This window comes from Folsomia candida, unplaced genomic scaffold, assembly GCF_002217175.1.
Source record: "Folsomia candida strain VU population unplaced genomic scaffold, ASM221717v1 Fcan01_Sc021, whole genome shotgun sequence".
NCBI classification, from domain to species: Eukaryota; Metazoa; Arthropoda; class Collembola; order Entomobryomorpha; family Isotomidae; genus Folsomia; species Folsomia candida.
This window is the reverse complement of record NW_019091213.1, coordinates 331913-350731: the sequence shown is the minus strand read 5'-3', so window position 1 is coordinate 350731 and position 18819 is coordinate 331913. Positions and strand designations below refer to the sequence as shown.

The 18819-nt window shown below is 47.1% G+C and overlaps 7 protein-coding genes across 10 annotated transcripts; 3 read left to right on the top strand and 4 right to left on the bottom strand.

Annotated features, from left to right (window-relative positions):
• Positions 1-2929: 2929 nt before the first annotated feature.
• On the bottom strand, positions 2930-4167 carry LOC110858619 (TLC domain-containing protein 2). The gene is made up of 5 exons (XM_022107443.2): positions 3952-4167; positions 3802-3884; positions 3595-3677; positions 3287-3529; positions 2930-3210 (listed from the first exon to the last, which is right to left on the bottom strand). The coding sequence occupies exons 1-5, from the start codon at positions 4128-4130 to the stop codon at positions 3046-3048; spliced, it is 753 nt and encodes a 250-aa protein (XP_021963135.1). The 5' UTR covers positions 4131-4167; the 3' UTR covers positions 2930-3045.
• A 643-nt stretch (positions 4168-4810) lies between these two features.
• Positions 4811-7245, top strand: LOC118438429. The gene is made up of 7 exons (XM_035858684.1): positions 4811-5029; positions 5137-5204; positions 5471-5662; positions 5859-6027; positions 6128-6207; positions 6325-6700; positions 6799-7245. Exons 1-7 carry the CDS (start codon positions 4826-4828, stop codon positions 7135-7137), a joined length of 1428 nt encoding a protein of 475 aa, XP_035714577.1. The 5' UTR covers positions 4811-4825; the 3' UTR covers positions 7138-7245.
• Positions 7246-7308: 63 nt separating this feature from the next.
• LOC118438428 (Meckel syndrome type 1 protein homolog) lies at positions 7309-10123 on the bottom strand. Of its 2 annotated transcripts, none has more exons than XM_035858682.1 (9): positions 9929-10123; positions 9701-9869; positions 9495-9617; positions 9359-9422; positions 8883-9292; positions 8610-8783; positions 8317-8536; positions 7766-8260; positions 7309-7607 (listed from the first exon to the last, which is right to left on the bottom strand). In XM_035858682.1, the coding sequence occupies exons 1-9, from the start codon at positions 9993-9995 to the stop codon at positions 7341-7343; spliced, it is 1989 nt and encodes a 662-aa protein (XP_035714575.1). In that variant the 5' UTR covers positions 9996-10123; the 3' UTR covers positions 7309-7340. The 2 variants fall into 2 exon arrangements, with proteins under 2 accessions (XP_035714575.1, XP_035714576.1); XM_035858683.1 differs by having other exon boundaries at positions 7766-8242.
• Positions 10121-11072, top strand: LOC110858485. The gene is made up of 3 exons (XM_022107289.2): positions 10121-10395; positions 10478-10686; positions 10761-11072. Exons 1-3 carry the CDS (start codon positions 10234-10236, stop codon positions 10918-10920), a joined length of 531 nt encoding a protein of 176 aa, XP_021962981.1. The 5' UTR covers positions 10121-10233; the 3' UTR covers positions 10921-11072.
• Positions 11036-12867, bottom strand: LOC110858535 (acyl-lipid (8-3)-desaturase). 2 transcript variants are annotated; one of them, XM_022107350.2, is made up of 4 exons: positions 12477-12867; positions 12028-12351; positions 11465-11964; positions 11036-11373 (listed from the first exon to the last, which is right to left on the bottom strand). In XM_022107350.2, exons 1-4 carry the CDS (start codon positions 12865-12867, stop codon positions 11176-11178), a joined length of 1413 nt encoding a protein of 470 aa, XP_021963042.2. In that variant the 3' UTR covers positions 11036-11175. The 2 variants fall into 2 exon arrangements, with proteins under 2 accessions (XP_021963042.2, XP_035714578.1); XM_035858685.1 differs by having other exon boundaries at positions 11264-11400.
• Positions 12868-13554: 687 nt separating this feature from the next.
• On the top strand, positions 13555-15969 carry LOC110858300 (carboxylesterase 4A). Its single transcript, XM_022106999.2, has 7 exons — positions 13555-13805; positions 13877-14020; positions 14101-14327; positions 14409-14469; positions 14547-15081; positions 15172-15559; positions 15625-15969. Exons 1-7 carry the CDS (start codon positions 13584-13586, stop codon positions 15767-15769), a joined length of 1722 nt encoding a protein of 573 aa, XP_021962691.1. The 5' UTR covers positions 13555-13583; the 3' UTR covers positions 15770-15969.
• Positions 15970-16347: 378 nt separating this feature from the next.
• On the bottom strand, positions 16348-18743 carry LOC110858534. 2 transcript variants are annotated; one of them, XM_035858686.1, is made up of 10 exons: positions 18496-18743; positions 18352-18433; positions 18209-18269; positions 17726-18127; positions 17511-17572; positions 17396-17426; positions 17244-17325; positions 17002-17146; positions 16793-16945; positions 16348-16708 (listed from the first exon to the last, which is right to left on the bottom strand). In XM_035858686.1, the coding sequence occupies exons 4-10, from the start codon at positions 17849-17851 to the stop codon at positions 16468-16470; spliced, it is 840 nt and encodes a 279-aa protein (XP_035714579.1). In that variant the 5' UTR covers positions 17852-18127; positions 18209-18269; positions 18352-18433; positions 18496-18743; the 3' UTR covers positions 16348-16467. The 2 variants fall into 2 exon arrangements, 1 of the variants encoding a protein (XP_035714579.1); XR_004836785.1 differs by lacking the exons at positions 16348-16708; positions 16793-16945 and having other exon boundaries at positions 17132-17146; positions 17244-17338; positions 17396-18127.
• Positions 18744-18819: the final 76 nt, after the last annotated feature.

Sequence of the window (18819 nt, the reverse complement as noted above, 5' to 3'; positions counted from 1 at the left end):
ATGAGCTCCTCGGACGCTTGGGAATGTAAAAATGACCAATTTTTAAAAAAGTGGATAAAAGTTGTGCTCTTTGTCTGTCCAGTGGTCTCTTCGGAGCGAGGGGTCTCACGGGTGAGGACTGAATGAACGTCTCTTGTATTCCAAAGTGACCCAGCTTCTTCCCAGGCTCGGATTTATTATTGATGCCGGACTTTTGCTAAAAATGCGCATCATTCTCCATTGTCCGAGGGCTGAAGGGTTACAACGAAAATAGATTTTTCCGTCCTCGCTCTTCTTCTCCTGTGTCCGAGTGTGTGTTTTACGAGTTGATGAGATTATGACGACGACGACGACGACGACGATAAAGGAGCATGAATGGCCATCGTATTTAGTTCTTTGTATGGACATTAAGAAGATGGCTTTCACATGCTCTCTCTCTCTGCGCTGCGTATGGATGGATGGATGTTCATGTGTATATGAATGTGTGCAAGTATGTATTGTGGCTGATGGGATTGCATTTTATTCGGTTGGATTTTTTGGCCGGCGATTCATCGGAATGTTGGAAAGAGGAGAAACTGAAGATGAGGCGAATATATTGCATGCATGTTGGGGCGCAGAGGTTGTGGCCTGGTCGGGAGAGTCGATAATTGAGAAGAGCAATGCAACAATCCCACTCCACGTAAGAAGAAGACCAAAACTATGCGTTTATCCAACTTCCATCTAGAGAGAAGGCATTAAAGGGTAAAAAGCGCTTTTTCACATTACCTCGTCTTCCACATTACTTATTACGACGACGTATTCTCTCGAATTACGTATCGTTGTTGCAGTATTATTGTCTTCTCTTATGGCGATGGCGATGGTGGTGGTTGCTTCGTTTTTCTGGAGTTTGTCAGATTTCTTGGTGGTTGGTTTCATGGTGCACATACGTATGCGTATCAAAGTATCTAGCTTGTGGTTGGAAGAAGACCAAGTTTGTTGTGAGGAGAGTGAAATATACGAAGGAGGTAAATAAAATGCAATAAAGGGTTGAGAGGTGAGGTTGGAGGTTGTTGAATAAGGAGAAGAGAGAACTAAATGATGTAAAAAAAAGCTGGACGACCAAAAGACGACTACGATTCATAAGATGGGCTGCATGGATGGGAGGCAGGTATTGCAGACGAGTATTAAAGGTAAAGCAATAAAGCCACCACCAAGTCCACGGCCACATCACTGCTGCTGTTGCTGCTGCTGTTATCCTTATCATCATGATTTCTTCAATTCCACCAAAGTATGCAAATGAGCCAAATAAAAATCAGACATTCCCAAGAAGTAAGCAAAAGGCAGCAGGAGCAGCAGATGACCATTCTTCTTTCTCCCATTATTCTCATCCTCTCAATCTCACAGGGTGCACACAACAATGTATTCCACCGTATGTGGATGGCTGGCTGGCAGTGGTCACCTTATGGCAGGAGGCAATAATAACTAACCCCGACGACGACACGGCTGAGATGATGCTGCTTCATTTCATTCCTCAAAATTGGTCTTCTTTCTTGATGATGTTCAGCTTTCTCAACTTTTTGGGAGCAAATAAATGGTGGTGCAGGCATAGGTCTGCCTGATTTATATGCAGGGAGCGTCGCATCGCGTCTCCTTTACCTCCTTCTTCCTTTATTCTCATCTCGCTCCTGCTCGAAGAAGAGCACGACCATCAATAACATCACCCCTCATTTACCCCCAACACGACCAAGACGACGACGACCACCAAATCTCTTATTAAATGTCAACTGTCCGACATTCCACCATTTTTTCCACCGCTTTTTCTATCCAATTACCAAAAGTACATTATTATCATTTTATCCCAATCCTACATTTGGCCCTTTTAAAATAGGAGAGAAACTTTCAACACGATGCATTCTAGTCACATAGCTCTTGCCACTTTTGCGTTGATCATTTTTGTGGTGAGTTATTCGCACTGAGAGCCATTTTTTGATGCTAGTATCCACTCACTCGCATCTCTCTGGCTGCAATTCCGAAATGGGGGAAAGGTGAGGATTTGATTTTAGAAGGAGTGCTCCCATTTCGCCCAATTTGCAAGGAGATTGCGGTGTTTTGATGGGATTTTAGTGTTTACTGTGTGTGTGCCGTATGTGTGTAACGGTGCCTGCTACTTCACCCATCAATCAACCGCATCCATTATCATCATGAACAACGAGCGGACCATTTTTTAGTGAGGGTCACTCGCTGAGGCTGCCGGGCTCTACCTTCCCCACATCCCATTAAATCATCTCGCTCTCCAAAATGAGCATCTTTTATTTCGAGTGGCCGTGGTGGATGCAGGAAACAACTCCACGCCAACAGATCAACTTGTTGTCGTGCTCATTCACAAATTCTCATCTCATAAAATAATTTGCCATCATCATCACAAGGCGATTACATGTTCGCCATAATATGCCTGCATGGTGGATTATTGGATCATCCAATTTGGATCACAGTCTCGGGTCCTACGTAGTACGTACATAGCTACATGTGCACATCCGACGACTGACCAGTATCACTGTGCTGGGTTCTTCGGGGTCTCGTCACTCGCTCGTACATGCACAAGTTTCGGCTTTATTGCCTCGTCTCATCTTCTCACGGGAAGATTTCCTTCTTGCTCCTCCTAATGAATGTGTGCCAAATTGGGGCAGCTTCATTTACTCCCCTGGTGACTTGGTCCGTCAAGAATTGTATGCCAACATTGCCCTAATTGGCCGCAATTATAAATATTTATGATATGACCAGCATTTTGGATTGATTGGATTGATTAATTATTTAGTCACAACCATGACATTCGGGTTGACGATAGAAGTACGAAATATGTGCAAATCAATCAGCGGGATTAGTCAAATATGACTTTACTTGGACATTGTCGTTCTCTCTTTCATCAATGGTAAATAGGTAGGGGAAGTAGAAAGGAATTTAATTCATTGGGCAGGATGTGACATGTTTCATTTACTCATGTTATCAAAAATCATTCATTAGAATGAAGGAGAGACTTTCACTTGTCTAACTTCCGGTCACTTGTACGCAAATAATGGTCTCCACGTTTCAAATTGGACCCTTTATTGAATTTTCGTTGCGGTCGGCGGACGGAGCCATAATGTCGTTCGTAGGCTGAAAGTCCGCTTTGAGAATGCGAAGTAAGAGAACAGTGCTCATGATGACGATGGAGGCGTTGGTGACACAGCCCAGGACGTGCACTCCCGGCGAGACCTGTGCGTAGAGTTTGCATGGTTTTTTATACTAAATATTGGGTGTGTGGGGGTGGTGGGAGGAGTGGAATCGTTACCTCCTGCGAGTTTGTAGCCAGCCAACGCGCCATCCATCCCAGCGGCACGAGGCGAAAGAGAAGAAAGGTGCACAAATTGAGTGCGGAAATGGTTCTGTAGTACGTCTCAGTCTTGCAGACTTGGGAGAGGAGGAGGAGTTGGCGCCAGTGGAGGAAGACCGAGTTGACCTCGATGACCAGGGCCACCATGACGAACCCCTGATAACGACGGGTCAACATGGACACTCCGAAGCAGGATATCACCTGATGTCAAAATGCCAAGTGACGATCAAAATGACGAGTGTGTAGGTATTTTTAGGTAAACTCACGAATGCATGATGGAGCATGAGCTCGTAGGCGGATCTCTTCCGATGGTTGAGGAACAGGTCGAAAAAATCAAATATGAAATACCCTCCAAAGACCAAACACAATCTCAGAATTAGTGTTAAATGGCATGGAATAGAATTAGTAATTTCTCATATTTATGAGTAAATGGATCCTCGTGCAGGGGTTTTCCAGGGAGTGAGCAGACTTACCAAGTGAGAATGCCGTGAGACGGTGCGCAAGTGGGGAGTAGACGTGGACCACATCGTCCCCCAGTTCTGGACACGTGTACAAACTGCAAGAAATGGAAGTTTGTGTGCTAGTTTAGCATTTTATTTCGTATGGTTGGTGTGACCGCTGACCAGCTCAAGGCACCCACCCCCGTCACGAGCGAGTGGAGGAGCGAGTTGGCCGTATTCCCCCATTTCCACCGTGTGACCTTTCCTCCGAGGAGAACTCCCGGTGGGGCGAACCAGGTCCCGCGACGAAGGGCGTAGAAAAGGGCCAAGGAGCCAACCACCACCTCGAAAAGCTCGCTCATTTGCTCGCTGCGATTCCTGATGATGGTCAGCTGATGTCCCTCCTGAATCCGATTTATTTAACACGTACTTACATAACTTGTGATACTATTTACACACAAGGCTATTACATAATATGCCATAATGAGTGCGGTAAGACATAATATTGGCATAATGTTAGTAGGTATGTGTAACAGGATGTGAGTATAAGTGACGCATTTCCTTCGGAGGGGCATGTTGAGACTCAATCAGGATTTATGCACTTTTTTACTGCGACGACTTGTGTGTCTCACTTGGTTTCGTAATATTCTGCTGGTGACATTTCTAATGCAATGAGCAATAATCTATCTTTGGACTTTTAATTAACTTGATTTTCGAGTGGAGACCTTGCACGGCTGACTATGGGCTACTATCCCAATTTAAAAGACAATAACAACTCGGGCTATTGAATTTTCAGAGGTCAGACAGTCACTCAGCACGTGTCACTTGGATTTGGTACTTGCATGACTATTGATGCATCTCATTACCCAAGGCTGCTTGCGTCAAGGAAAACATTTTAATTGGAACTGAATTGATAATGACGTGTGTGAACATAAATTGTTCCGAAAACGGTTTTCGGACACACGCCAAGCTGTATACCTGAGGAGCACATCCGGACGGAAAGTTGGTCACACAAGAGCTCCAGACTTCTGTTTCCCCCGACCAAGGAGGACCAGTCATGGAAATGGACCAAGGGGATGAGGTCGTCCCCAATTCCACGGCGTTCACAGATTATCAGCGGCGAATGTGGTACTCGTTGAGTCAGGGCGCTGTTTCAAGATTTTACCACGAGAGGGTGGACGGGGGGATATACGTCATCCGCAAGATTGGCTGGATCCCCTTGACCTTCTACTGGACAATGTGGATCAACACGACGGTCAAGGTGAGACAACCTCTGTTTCTCGTCATATTTCTCTCCCTACCCCAACGACCCACTTAATTAGCGACCCAGGGAGTTGACATAATCATGATGTGTGATTGCATGGGCAGGTCAGCTACCTGCTGCTCAGCTACAACGGCTGGCTGGGCGTGGAGGTACACTTCCTGGACCAGATGAGGTAAATATGTATATATATATTATATATATTATTGAATACCCTCATTATATAATGAGGGTATTCGTTATTTCTAAATAGTTTACGAAGAAAAAACAAGGGGTCAGGTTTAGTAAAAATCGTAAGCGTAGTAACGTGATTTTCGATGAGAAAATCTTACGACGCTTACAAAATCTCGTAAGCGTCGTAAGTTATTTTACGATACGAAGAATACTAAGGATACGAAGAAATAATGAATACCCTCAATGAATACCCTCATTATATTATAGCATGTGGGACTGGTACTTGAGTACGACTCACATGGTTCAAGAGCAGATCTTGTGGTACTCAAAGTACCCCATGTACGAAATCCTGCATCGCCAGTGGTCACTCCAGGAGAGCATTTTCTCCAAGATGAGCTGTCCTCCCAGAGTGGCGAGTTCTATTCGGAGGACGGATCTTATCAACTCGGTTTGCTACCCGTAAGCTAACTAAATAAGTATATTTCCTAGTCACCCGCCGGCTGCAGCACACATACCGCCCAATCAATCACATTCCAATATCCTGACTTATGAATTTCCAATTAATGATCCAATTTACAGTAATGGCCAAGTCACACGCAGAGACAGATCAGCACTGACACGACTCGTTAATTAAAATGGTTTGGTCGTTTCACAGGTTCGTCGTGTTTACGGGAACCTTCGCCTTGTCCGTCCAGTTCTTTTACACCCCGAACTATGCCCTCAACACGTATGCGCTCATTCCGCCAGCCTGGGACAGTTGGTGGTTGCAGGTCATATTCTGCGTTCACGAATGCCTCTTCATGTACCATGCCTATGCTTATCAGGTACATTTCTTATGACTTATTGACTTACCAGTTCCTTCAATAATTAATAACTTCTGTCTGGCTCGGAACTGCGTCCGTAATGTGTACGCAATACAAATAGGCTTGCACCATGGTGGTTGCCGAGAGCATGTCAACCTCGTACCAACACTTGCTGGAGGATATGACCAAGACGGTGTACAAGTGAGTGGCGCTATTTATTAGGAAATGTTGCTTGTTCACATTCCGATCACTGCTTCTCGAGATGGTCACACTCATAGGAAGAACATTATGCATCCTGTATTTGTTGCCTTTCGCCAGGCTGATCGAGACTGGGGAGCTGCGCCAGGACGAGACGTTCACAAGACGGGGACGCAAAGAAGTCCCTCCGTCGGCAACATCGCGGCCACCCACGCAGGAGCAGCAGGGCGGGAGGAAGAGTGCCTTCCGTCGTCAAATGATGACGGACGGCGGGGGTGTGGCGAGTGGCGTGTACCGTCGGAAACCCATTCGTCGTTATCTTAATCCCACGTCGAAAGCGCCCGGAACTCGGTACGACATTTTAGGCCTGATTAATGACTACAGAAACATTATGCTCTGCGTGAACGAGCACAACAAATGGATCGGTCGTTTGATGGGAGGTGCGCAAGCGGCAAATTATGCACAGTTTGTGTCCGATGTCTTTATGATGATACAGGTACTTACATAGATATCGAGGGACAACTGGTGACAGTTCCTTACGTGCAATTTACATGGACATATTTTACATACGGATCTCTTGGTCATTTGTTGCAGCTACTGAAAGAGCCAAATTTTGATTTTCTGGGCATTTCATTCTACGTGATGGATGCTTGTTTTGGGATGTGCATGTTGTTTCGCATGCTTATCATTTTGGCACGGTTGGTCCCAGCCTCGGACGAGTTTGTCCAGTCGATCCGCTGTTACGTCATGTACGAGACGCCTCTTCGGGGCTACATTCTCAAAGTTCTGCCCACTCTCAAACGCGTGTCTGCAAAGCTGACTGGCTACTCGGTCCGACCCCAATCTGTCCCCGTAGGTGTCAACGTCCTTATCAATTGGTACATTTGTGCCGCCATGTGGAAACGACCCGACGACCCATCCAGGAGGACTTGAATAATTCTCCAGGTCCCCGTAGTAAATATAGATACGTATTATTGCTTCTTTACTGCATGTTTAAGTACAAGAAATTCAGAACAAATAAAACGATGAATAATAACAGAATGGCATCTATGGCGTAATAATGCGTAACAAATACACAAAATACGACATGTGTGTACATTTACGAATAAAATTTCCGTCAATCACGACTGGGCAGACTACGCCGTCACTCCCGCACGACCACTATTCGTTCCACGTTTGAGGAGAAGCGTCTTGGTTCTGGCCCGGTTGAAGGCATCGATAACTTTTTGCACGCTTTTGAGAATCGTGGCGGAACTCATCTTCTCCAAAAGGTCCAACTTGGAGGCCTGATCGCGCACTGAGGAGGGGGCGTGGTGAGCGAGGTGCAGGCGAACCGTGACCTCACCACTCGGGTCAGTCTGCAACCCAAGTCTGTTCCCCACTAGGCGTTGATTACTACTTTTCTGAAATAATGGAATTCGAACTAATTTAAAAAATGTGCTTGTGGTGAAGACAACAAGGCAAGAGGAATTTGTTGATAAGGTAAAAAAATGGATGCCTCCTCGAGAGAGAGTCAAAACCGATGCTAAATTTGCAACAAATGGAGAGGTTGGCTAGATACCTGTGGGGGGATGTGGACAGCTTTAATGTCCTGGAGAGAGGGTGTGGCATCGAGAAACAAGTCTTGCATCCATTCGACGATGGAACGATGTCTTGGCTTCCAGGTGAGGACGCGGAGGGTGTGGGATCCAGGGGTGGAGGGCAGGTTGGCGTATCCGTATCCCTCGTAGCGGACGCGACCACTGTCCTTCAGGGACACGACCATGAGGAGGAGGACGGGACTTTGGAGCGTGTGGTGAAGCGTGTCCAGCGAGAAGGAGAGGAGGGTGGAAAACTGGTGGGAAAAGTGGGCAACCCCATCCACCGTCGTGTAGCTGCTCTGGGTCGTCCCTGTCCCAAGCTCGGTGTGAATACTCGAGGATGAATTTTGGGTCGTGGTGGTCCATCCGGTGGGTGTTTCGAGGAGATAGTGGACGCAGAGCGGCTCGCTGTCAAAGCCACGAGCGGAAACGATCTCACCCATCAGCCACACGCGGAGCTGGTTATGGTCAACGCTCTAAAGTAGGGTGGAATAGATGTCGTAATAAAACAATAAATAAAGTCAAGGCTAACCTCGAATGAGACGCCTCTGGTATTACTGTTTTTAATAGTTGAGGACAGAACAGGTCGTCCTAGTTGAGGGGAAGCTTGTTTCTGGGGTGGAAGGTGTAGCTCCCAGCTGAGGCGGTACACGTGGGTTCGGGAGGCATGGATGACACGAAATCCAAATGGAGCTTTGACAGTTATCACGCCGGCGGTAGGAAGCGCCTTCAGTCGACAAACTATGACCCGTCTTCATGGAAAGCATATTTAAATGTGAATCATGGCCAGATTAGTTAGGCTAAGGAATAAGTAATTGACCAAACTTTTTGGAGTGGGGAATGGTTGCCACAATAATCATGGCCTGCGACTGGAGCGAGATTTGTCCCCGGTGTCGCAACCTTTCCTCGACTGCTCGAGTCCGGCGTGTGAAGGATGGAACACGTTTGCCATCCGTGGCTCTTGTCCCATCAGCAATGTCCCCAAGGATGGGTTGACCCCTTTAACAATTCAATAATTAAATAAAAGTGTGTGTGTGTTATGATTGGAAAACCGATGCGGAGGATAAACCATATGCGATCATTGATGACGTGGTCTACCTGGACTTTGAGGGACTTGTGGTGGGGAGGATGGACGATGACAGGGACGCTTTAGGTCGCTTTCCTCGCAAGTGCTTCCCCATCATCTCCACCACAGATGCGTCTTCTTGGCGAATAAAATCATCCACGGCGGCATGACGTTGTTCCACTTCTTGGCGTCTCTTTATCACTTTCATCAGCCGTTGCTCCTCCTTCAACTCTGTTTCTTGCTCTGTTTTCGTCTTTTGCTTGGTGGTACTGACCTTCTTTGCGGGGTCACTAATCCCCTCACTTGAAGTGGTGGTGGTGGGGGCCTTGACGGTGGAATCTTCATTACTGGTTGCGTCTGCGTCCTCCCACTCTTCATCTTCCGCCTGCCCTTGTGGAGCTGGGACCTCCTTCCTGCGCGTCTCAACAGCCCCTCTCGCTCCCTGCACGGTCCAATTCAAAGTTGCAATTAATTTCTAACGCATCATCATCATAAATAGTACGCTCACTTGTCTTGCCACAAATATGTCTGTGTCAACGTAGGAGTAGAGCCGAGGAGTATCTCCGACGGACCTAAATTAGTAATATTCTCTCAGTCGCTAAAAATAATGGTGATTTGTTACCTTAATTTGTATTTACGCTCACCCATCCACCTTTTCTTGCCATGAGAAGATGCGATCCTGAACGATGGAGAGGAGGCGCTCCTTGTTTTTGTCTTTCCGGTCTATTGTTACGGAGGAGAGGGACGGGTACTCCAACAGGCGGACCCTATTTCACAATTTAAATCCTGCTGTATTATGTCAGATTTCAATTTGTTAATCTAAAAACTAAAGAGACTTGGATTAATCTACCTCAGCTTGAGACCACTGAGCGGACCGTGGTAGCGGTGCGTGGAGGCGATCGGTTGAGCCTTCTCGATCCGCGGCAAAGGAGGCAGATCCGTCAACTTGACCCAGCCCAGCACGACGTTATCTTGGGGTGACTCCATAATCAGTGAAGGTCGCTCTACGTCTTTGGCACCTGCGGAAATTCCCATTCTTTTAGGGTGGATGAAACTTTGCATGGAGTTGAATTGTTACCTGTTGTGCTACCATGATGACCTTCTCGAGGACCTGAAGAAGGTGGGCGTGATTCTGATTCACTCATTTCTGGGTTGGATAAGTGATGTCGGAAAAGTTGGCTTGATCAGCAGGAGGAACGCTTCTTGTCAGTTGTCATCATTTGTCATGCCTTTGTTGCCATGCCAGTCGCTGTGCAGCTGGGCAAATTGAGACGACGCGGGAGGACCACTGCTGCTGCTGAGCTGATGGAAATAAAAGACCACCGGGTTATCATTTTCTAATTTACTAATTTGGTTGTTGTTCCTTGGAGTGAAGGTAATAATATGAGCTCGTTGCCGAGCAGGATGGGGAGTCAGGCCGTGTTGCAGACGTTGAACAAGGCCACCACTCAGCGACTCTTCCTTGCCTCCTGCTACCCCTGCGAAATCCCCTCCGCACACCGTGTCAACGTCCAAACTATGGACTTTGATGGGTGGCTCAAAATGGTGGGTGTGGTCTTTCTTGGTCTTCTTCATCAACCAACAAGCTTTTACTTGTCTAATTGGATTGTATTCTTTAAATTTACAGTACTTTACAAAATGGATTTCTTACTATGCTCACGACACGACTGGGAAATGCAAAGAGGGAGATATCGTGCTTGTCGAGGAACTTCCACAACGCCTCACCCGAGATATTACGCACCAAATTAAGCGCATCGTCTACCCATTTGGCGATATGGTTGATCCAGTCACGGGCAAGAAGTGTTATCGAACCCAGTATAGAGATGACGTTAAACGGTAAGAAGACGCATACATCAATTATCATTATAAATTATCATTATAATATCTGACTTGGTCACTGGTTATTGTAGAATTAACGAGTTGTGGGGGGTTAATCCTGGGCTGAAATATGACTACGATAAGGCTCCTCCCCGTGGTTGGCAAGAAGGTCGCAAGGATTGGACACACAAGAAAGGTTACCGCAAATTCCACGAGTTCACCGACCGCGACCAGCCTGAGGCTTCTTGGTAGCAAGAGGAAGAGGGTGGTGGTCAGGTGGTCCTCTGTTATTTCGTAGTCAGTCCAGCTCACTTTATTTTATAAGAATATAATTTATGTGGTTATAATAATTCAAAATAGTTAGGCCTGAGATAATAAATTGTTTATTGTGTGGTGACTATATAATTTGTGTATTTGTACAGATCAGATTATTAGAATATTCATGTCTTCACGACCAGATCTGCTTTCTTTTGATTGTCCACCAAACCAATATTGGTGGATGTTTGGTCACTCTTCTCCTTCCTCCTCCTCCGCCGCCTTGAGCTGTTGCGACACTTTTTCTAAATTGGAAAAAGTCTTTCTCATCGCCGCCCAGTATGACATGGAGTGAAAGGGAAGACCGTGCTTTCTCGCCAACACTTCAACCCTGGGTCGCACTTGTGCGTGTCGGAATTGAGGCATAGTTGGAAAAAGGTGGTGTTCAATCTATGTACAAATGACATTACCAATTTCCTATGCATAATTAGATAATTGTAATTGACTTGGCCATGTATGTACATGTACAGATGTAACTCACTTGATAGTTAAGCATCCCCATCCACCAGTCCACGAACCAATTGGGCTCGATATCAGTCGTGTGGGCAAGACTATACTCGACCCAGTGGAGACTTTGAGTGCTGACTTCCATGTGGGTGTGGCTCAGAGCAAAATTGATAAAGATGTAGTTTGACGTCAGCCAGACGGCGACGACATAGTTGACCAGCCCGAATGGGAGAATGAGACAATAGTGAACCGACATGAAGAAGAGGTCGGAGAAGGCCCCTTTCCTCCAGGCGTAACGTGGATGGAGGTACACCTTCCAAAAGATGGCCACCAGAAACGTGTCCACAAGAACAAAGAGTTTGGACTGGTGGCGGAGAAAGAAGTTGGAAGTGGGTCGATCCTCCATCACCTTTTTGTTGAAGGCGAGTAGGGGCAGTGTCTCCAAGTCCACGTCTGCATGGAGACGTTGGGGCATGGCGTGGTGACGATTGTGCTGCGATGACCACCATCGTGCTGACATCCCGTCGCCAAGACCTTGCAATTACCATACACTTCAGAATGCTTAGACTTCAGCACATTTATATCCACCATTTATACCATAAACCATTGATTGGATGAACCGGTCCAGCCGTGGGCGACCCGTGATGGAATGATGTCCTCCTTCATGCATCCACCAGCCACACCTTCCCGCATAGAGGGCCGAGAGGAGGATGCCCCCCACTTGAAGCCAGGCCGACGCGGAGGTCAAACAGCAGATGGCCGTCACTTGGAGAGCAATCAGTTCCAGGAGGCGGAAGAGGGTGTGGCTCCAACTGGGCAGAAAAAACCCCTCCTCTCTCAGCTCACTTTCCAGACGGGCAAAGTCATCACTCAATGCTTTGTGGCGCGAATGCTGGGTGGCTGCACCATGGTTCGCGAGGTCTAAGACCACAGCAGTACATATCAGATACTGGAGGCAACATGAGACAGCTTATCATATAACTAACATGCTATACGTGCATCAAGCCGGTTGTGTGTTGAAATTCACTACTTGTAAAATCATTCACCTTCTGGGGTCGCCTTCCTCCTTGGAAGTCCTCTCATAATGGCCAAGGTCTTCGGGAGGGAGCGGTTGTGAAACTGCTGCACTGCCAGAGTGGCATCTTCCCCTGGAGCCGTGTAAAACTGGATAATCTTGCCTCCCGGGTGGCGATCAATCCAGTTCGTGACGTCGTAAAAGTGACCCTCGTACAGGATTTCATTCCTCTGCTTCGCCACGGCAGACGACGGAATGCATCCCTTCCTCGTCTCTTCCACCCATGATGACGACGAAGACGGATCTTGCTCCTGCTGCTCGAGTGACATGTTCTTATCTCGTCGAAAGAATGCGGCGGACTGATTGCACGAAATCAAAGTCCTGGAACGGAGGTCAGTCCGTGCATGTGTTGAAGTTTTCATGTGACATGATTGGGAAATTTCGACTTGCACTTCTCACAGCACCATCAGCATAAAATATGCAATAAACTGCCACTTTGTCATCCTTTGTACTATTGAATAACTCGTAAAAATGCATGACATTGTCCAGGAGCAGAAACTCGTGTGTGGGTTCTATTGCATAAAATTCGAGTCAAACCAAATCATCGGTCTGCAGCAATTATCGCTTTGCATGCTGATCAGGACGGGTTTAGGAGACGGAAATTTACAACATGCGAACTGTCACCCACTCGATGGGAGAGCATCATTATATAGGCAATTTATGTCATAGGCATGCGATTAATATAGACCACTCGAGAAGAAATGAAATCACAGCTCCCATCGCATCGATTGTCCCATTATCTTATTTCACAAAGGTTTATTAGGCGGATGCCCTGTTTTTTCACGATCCAATAATTAACAGAGTGACTAATATGGGAAAAGTAAAGTGCTTATCATCCCATCCACCTGAGGTTGCTATCGCTGGGGAAGGACGCCACTAGAAAGGACAACGTTATTTTTTGCATACAAGAGCTGGTAGCAACTCGGCTCTTGCCCAATATAGAGACAAGTATGCAAATCATGTAAATGTCAAGCAGCTGGAGTGGTGGGGAATTTTAGGGGGTTGCAGAATAAAAGGGTCGCGAAGGTGGAGAGATGTTGGCACAAGATCAAAGCATCTTCTCCGAGAGCAAGCAAGCATGGATCGTTTATTTGGCAGGTTTCTGGTCATGGTTTGTCTCCTCTGTTTGTTGAGCAGGGCGAGTCAGGCGCAGGGGGAGGAGGACGATGTCATTGTGGATGCCGGAGTCCTGGGCAGAATTCGGGGCACTCGGGCAGTCACCGCCCATGAGTTTGGCGTCACTCGGGAGTACATTCAGTTTCGTGGCATCCCCTATGGCACCATCCCAGAACGGTTTCTCGTGAGTTTCTTACACCCCTTTTTCGACCTGTCAACGTGAAACTCATCCGTGCTTTGCCTTTTACTTAACAGCCATCACGACTCTATGAAGAGCCTTTGACGGAAGGAGGCGACATCTTTAACGCCACTTCTGCCGGACTTTCCTGCTTCCAGCCCATCCTGTACCCCTTCATGATGACGGAGGACTGTCTCACCATCAACATTTACACCCACAAAGTACCCAATCTACTCTCCCACCATAATCTGAGCATGGGAAAAGAGGTCACTTCAAGTTGTCACTGTTGTTTCTTTTACAGAAATTCACTGGGAACGAGAGGGAACTGCGTCCCGTCCTGTTCTTTGTTCACGGAGGCGCTTTCACCGTGGGATCCGGGGCCTCTTTCTCCGGACTCAGGATGATGAACCGGGACGTGGTCTACGTCACTTTCAACTACCGTCTCGGCCTTAATGGCTTCTTTTCCTTGCAGAACGAAAACATTCCAGGCAATGCGGGAATGTACGATGTCGTCAATGCGCTCAAGTGGTATTTACGAACTTGCAATTATTTTGGCATTGGCTTAATTGAATTCGCTCCGAATCTTACTTAAACAAAACTTGTGGTCAGGGTGAACAAGTACATTAAGCAGTTTGGAGGAGACCCCACTCTGGTCACAATCGCAGGCCAGGTGACAATTCAAACACAAAACAAGCAAGCAATTTGCTAAAACAATTACAAGGATCTCATTTTGCCCCTGTTTCGTAGAGTGCAGGAAGCGTGACTGTGACGCAATTAATGGCGTCTCCCATGGCGCAAGGTCTTTTCCACCGTGCCATTGGAGCTTCTGGCTCTGCCCTCAACGCCTGGGGCACGACGACCGACCCAATTCCGGACGCCATCAAGGTTGCACAAATAGCTGGATGTTACGACAATAATTCTGCCCCCAACTTGGACCTGATCGCCTTCTGCATGAGGAATGTGGAGCCCATGACCTTGGTGAACGCCTTGTACGAGTTCCAAGTGTCCGAGAGGCAGCAGGGAAGGCTGGGCTTTGCAGTCGTCTCCCCCGTCGTCCAGTCCTTCACGATGAACGCATACACCAAATTCTTGCCCGAACATCCCCGCCAGGTTTTTGAACAGGGGCGAGAATCCCAAGTCCCCCTCCTCATGGGATCCACCAAGCATGACGGGAGCTACGTGATGGGTGTCTTTTACAACAGATTCCTCAAGGACAACGGCCTCGAGGGGGACGAGGACTTTATTCGCAACGAGTTGACGACCAGGATTCTAGACTCACTGGGTAAATACAATACTTGCAATTACAATATAGATTCTGATGGTGAGCTGCTTAGAATGTAGACAAACTAATACTAATACATGGTTCCTTCAGGCGTGGATGATATTTCAACGGCGGTGCATGACGCCATTTCCCTGCAGTACATGCAGGAGGCGAGGAAGAGTGGGAACTTCTCCACAATGTTCCCCGGTCTGATTGACATCTTTTCAGTCTTCTTCTTCAAAGGGGATTGTTACCAGACGGCGCTCCTCCACTCGAAGAACGCCTCCTCGCCAACGTTCTGGTACAGCTTCGACTTCAAGGGGCACGCGAGTCTGTTTGCCAGTCTGTTCCCGAGTGAGGTGCCGCCCTTTCCAGGAGGAGTGACGCACACGGACGATCTCATCTACTTGTACTCCCTCACCTTCTCAGAGTTCACCCCCATCGAGGCGGAGGTGTCGAGGAGGATGTTGTCCTACTGGGCCAACTTTGCGGAGACGGGGTGAGTGACATGGCAGCCGTTTTGCATGTGAACCAGGTTTTAATTTGTGCACTGTTCCCCCTAAGTGATCCGACGCCTGGAAGTGAGACAAAGTGGCCCCGCTTGAACGACACGAATCATGGATACATGATCCTCGACGAGGTGGCCTTTGCAGACAACAATTATCACGCCAAATGGGTGGGGCCAGGAAATGAACTTGTCGCTCCTTGATCTCTGCAGTTCAAAGCAGTCGTAACAGTGAACTGGATACAAATTTTGTGATACTTTAAAAAATATGTAGGTCTCTATGTCTAACTCCACTTTACTAAATACTTTGTTTAACATACGAAACGAACACGCAACAAGATGGTGTATGATTTGAGCACGCAAAGGATGAGAACTAATAATAAATTCCTCAGAGTTACTACGCATATCAACATTGCATATTTTTATGCACTATCTGCGAAATTTTGCACCATGAATTTGCAGACTTTGAAATGATAAATCCGGTTCCAGCATCGTTTAATTACTTCTTCTTTCACAGTTTTTGCGTAGTGGACATGCAAATTCCCAATCAGTGTGAGAAAGAGCAGACGCTTAAGCTTTTTTTAAGAGAAACCTTTTGCCGAACTTTGTGACATTCCGAATGTATTTGGTCAGAATGGGTTTCACTCCGGAATCCTTTTGTTGTATGTTTTTACCTCATATCCGAATAGAATCAAGTACAATTGATTGCGAGTATGACGACACATAATCTTCTCTGCTACATACTCTTGACTCACCAGCAATTTTATATGCCAGCTGAAATATAAAGTTTAAAAAATTGATGTTTATTTCTCATGCAAATCTAGTACACCTATGTTTTTCGGTAGTCCATTTTGCCCGATATTTGGCGTTTGGTCATTGTGATAGACGAGGGTTAGTCTGAGTCATTGTTGATTCCCGTCACTGGGTTCCGCCCCACCACAGGTTTTTGTCCTAATGTCGTCCACCGTACTCTGCTTGGCTTCTGGTTCCTGTGGGTCTTGGAGGCAGTATCCCCAGTCCTTGCTCACACCTCGGAACCCTCCTCGAGCCTCGTACTGTCTCCAGTAGGCTGCCAAACTCTTGGTCCAGCCCGCCATGTCCGTCTCCGGTGGGGTGCTGTACGTCGGCGTCGCCAACAGCACTCTGGCCACATGAAACACAAGAACTCACTGAGCGAAAGCAACAACGAGGAGCGCATGCGCCTCATTAACGAGATTTTTAACCTACTCGGGCGTGAAAGGGCGTTCGATACGATGTCGAAAAATGGTATTTCGATTTCCTCCAAGCACACATGCATCCAAGTTCCGCATGGCAATCTTGACGTCTGCCGTCTCCAGGACGGAATTGAAGATGGCGGTGCTGATGTTCGTGGGCGTGGTCCTGGTACAGAAAAGAGTGCAAAGCCATTGTTTGGGTCATCGGAAGGCCTGACTTACCATTGGCGTTGGACGGGGTAGGGAGGAAAAAGAGCCTCCATCGCAATCACGTACATGTGGAAGTGAGGAAAGTTGCTGACAAAGAAAGGGGAGCAGTATGAATTCACAAAGGCCACAGCACTCCAAGCGGCTTCAGGCAGCGGGTCTGCGCATAAAATTTAGAAACACAAATTTAACGAGCCAGCGATGAAATTAAGCATAACGCGAAAGTGTGATAGTTGAATTAAATGGTGATGACTAACCATACTTTCCCCACACGAAGGACTGAGCTAAGGGTCGATAAGGGAACGTTTTCCCAGTTCGCAAGTTCTCAATCCGCTCCACCTGAGATCAAAAGCTGCAATACAATTTACTCGTTTGTAGGAATAGAAATTTGATGGTTTTAAGGTATCACCTTTTGAAACGAGTCACAACCGGAGCCGATGCTTTGGAAGTTGAAAAAAAGTGTGCAACTTAATTTTGAAGTTTTTACCTCATCAATAAATACTTAAATAAAGAAAAAGTCATACAGCCGGAACTCCTCGTTTTTCATCTCCTGACACTGGGTCAGAATGGCCGAGATGACTTTGAACTGTAATAAATAGCTATTTATATAAATTAGGTAATATCATGCAGATAAGTTCTCATCACCTTATGATACATAATTAACTAATTAATCATTGTTCTGAGTCAATTAAGGCTGCAGTTTAATTAGTAACTTGATACGAACGTCATAAAAACTTAACTCTTGGACCCCAATGTCCACCAAGGCCTTGTGATGTCTATCCCGCATAAGGATGCTGACTTTGAGGATTTGTCTGAGGAAGGAGTCCTCGATGAAGGGGTGGCAGGCCCCCCACATGATCTGCATCGACTGGGCGAGGAGCTGGACGATGCGCGGCTCCGTCCCGTTGCCATTCCAGAGCGGGTCGTAGGGCTGGATCACGCCTCCCTCGGGGTCGTCCTCCTCGAAGGTCTCCTCGTTGAGCAGGGTGACGAAAAAGTCCTTGGTCAGAGCCAGCGCTTCCTCCACCTCGGTTCGTGGAGTTGAGTGGGAAGTAGTCTTCCAGGTGGGGATCGTCCGCTACGAACGTGGGGTCAACCCATTGGGCCAAACATTCGTCCATGCAGACTCCCTCGGGGGTGACTGCAAAGTGAAAATGCGTACCCCACCAGTTACAAAGCGTCACAGTCAATAAATAGTCGAGGTATTAGTTTTTGCACCCACAGTTTCCTGGTTGTGATGGGGCTGCGGCGGGGTCGACAATGTTGATGCTGAATTCTTGCAGCTACATATTTAATAGTGAATCCTCATCACGTGCGGAAGTAAATGATAGTGAGCACAGGAAAATACGATAAAAAGTTTGATACCATTTTGATCCCCACTTCGCCTCCTTGCGCGGTCAAATCAATGGCGGAGGGGGCGTCGCAGTAGCTCTCAATCACCTGAGGCCTGCATTCATAACCAACAGAAAGCAGGGGTCATCTAATAGCATACTCGAAAAGAGGCCTTACGTGGATCCCTCGGGCACAGAGTCGCTGATTGCATAGAAGGCGCAGGTGAGGTTGATGGGTCTCTTGGCAATAAAGCCCCCAGGACAGTCCGTGTCCTTGATGCGGTGAGGCCCATTGTGGCAGAAGCGGAGTTCCGAGCTAATCCCAGGCACAAAGACCAGGAGGAGGACTCTGATTATCGGCCACGACGCAATTACCAAGCGTTTCCCCATCGTTTCAGTGTATTTTTATCGAATGTGTTATGTATATTTTGCTATCTGGACGAGAAAAGTAACAAGTTGAGCCAAAGCATTAGCACGAAATCTACTCAAATCCAACACTTTC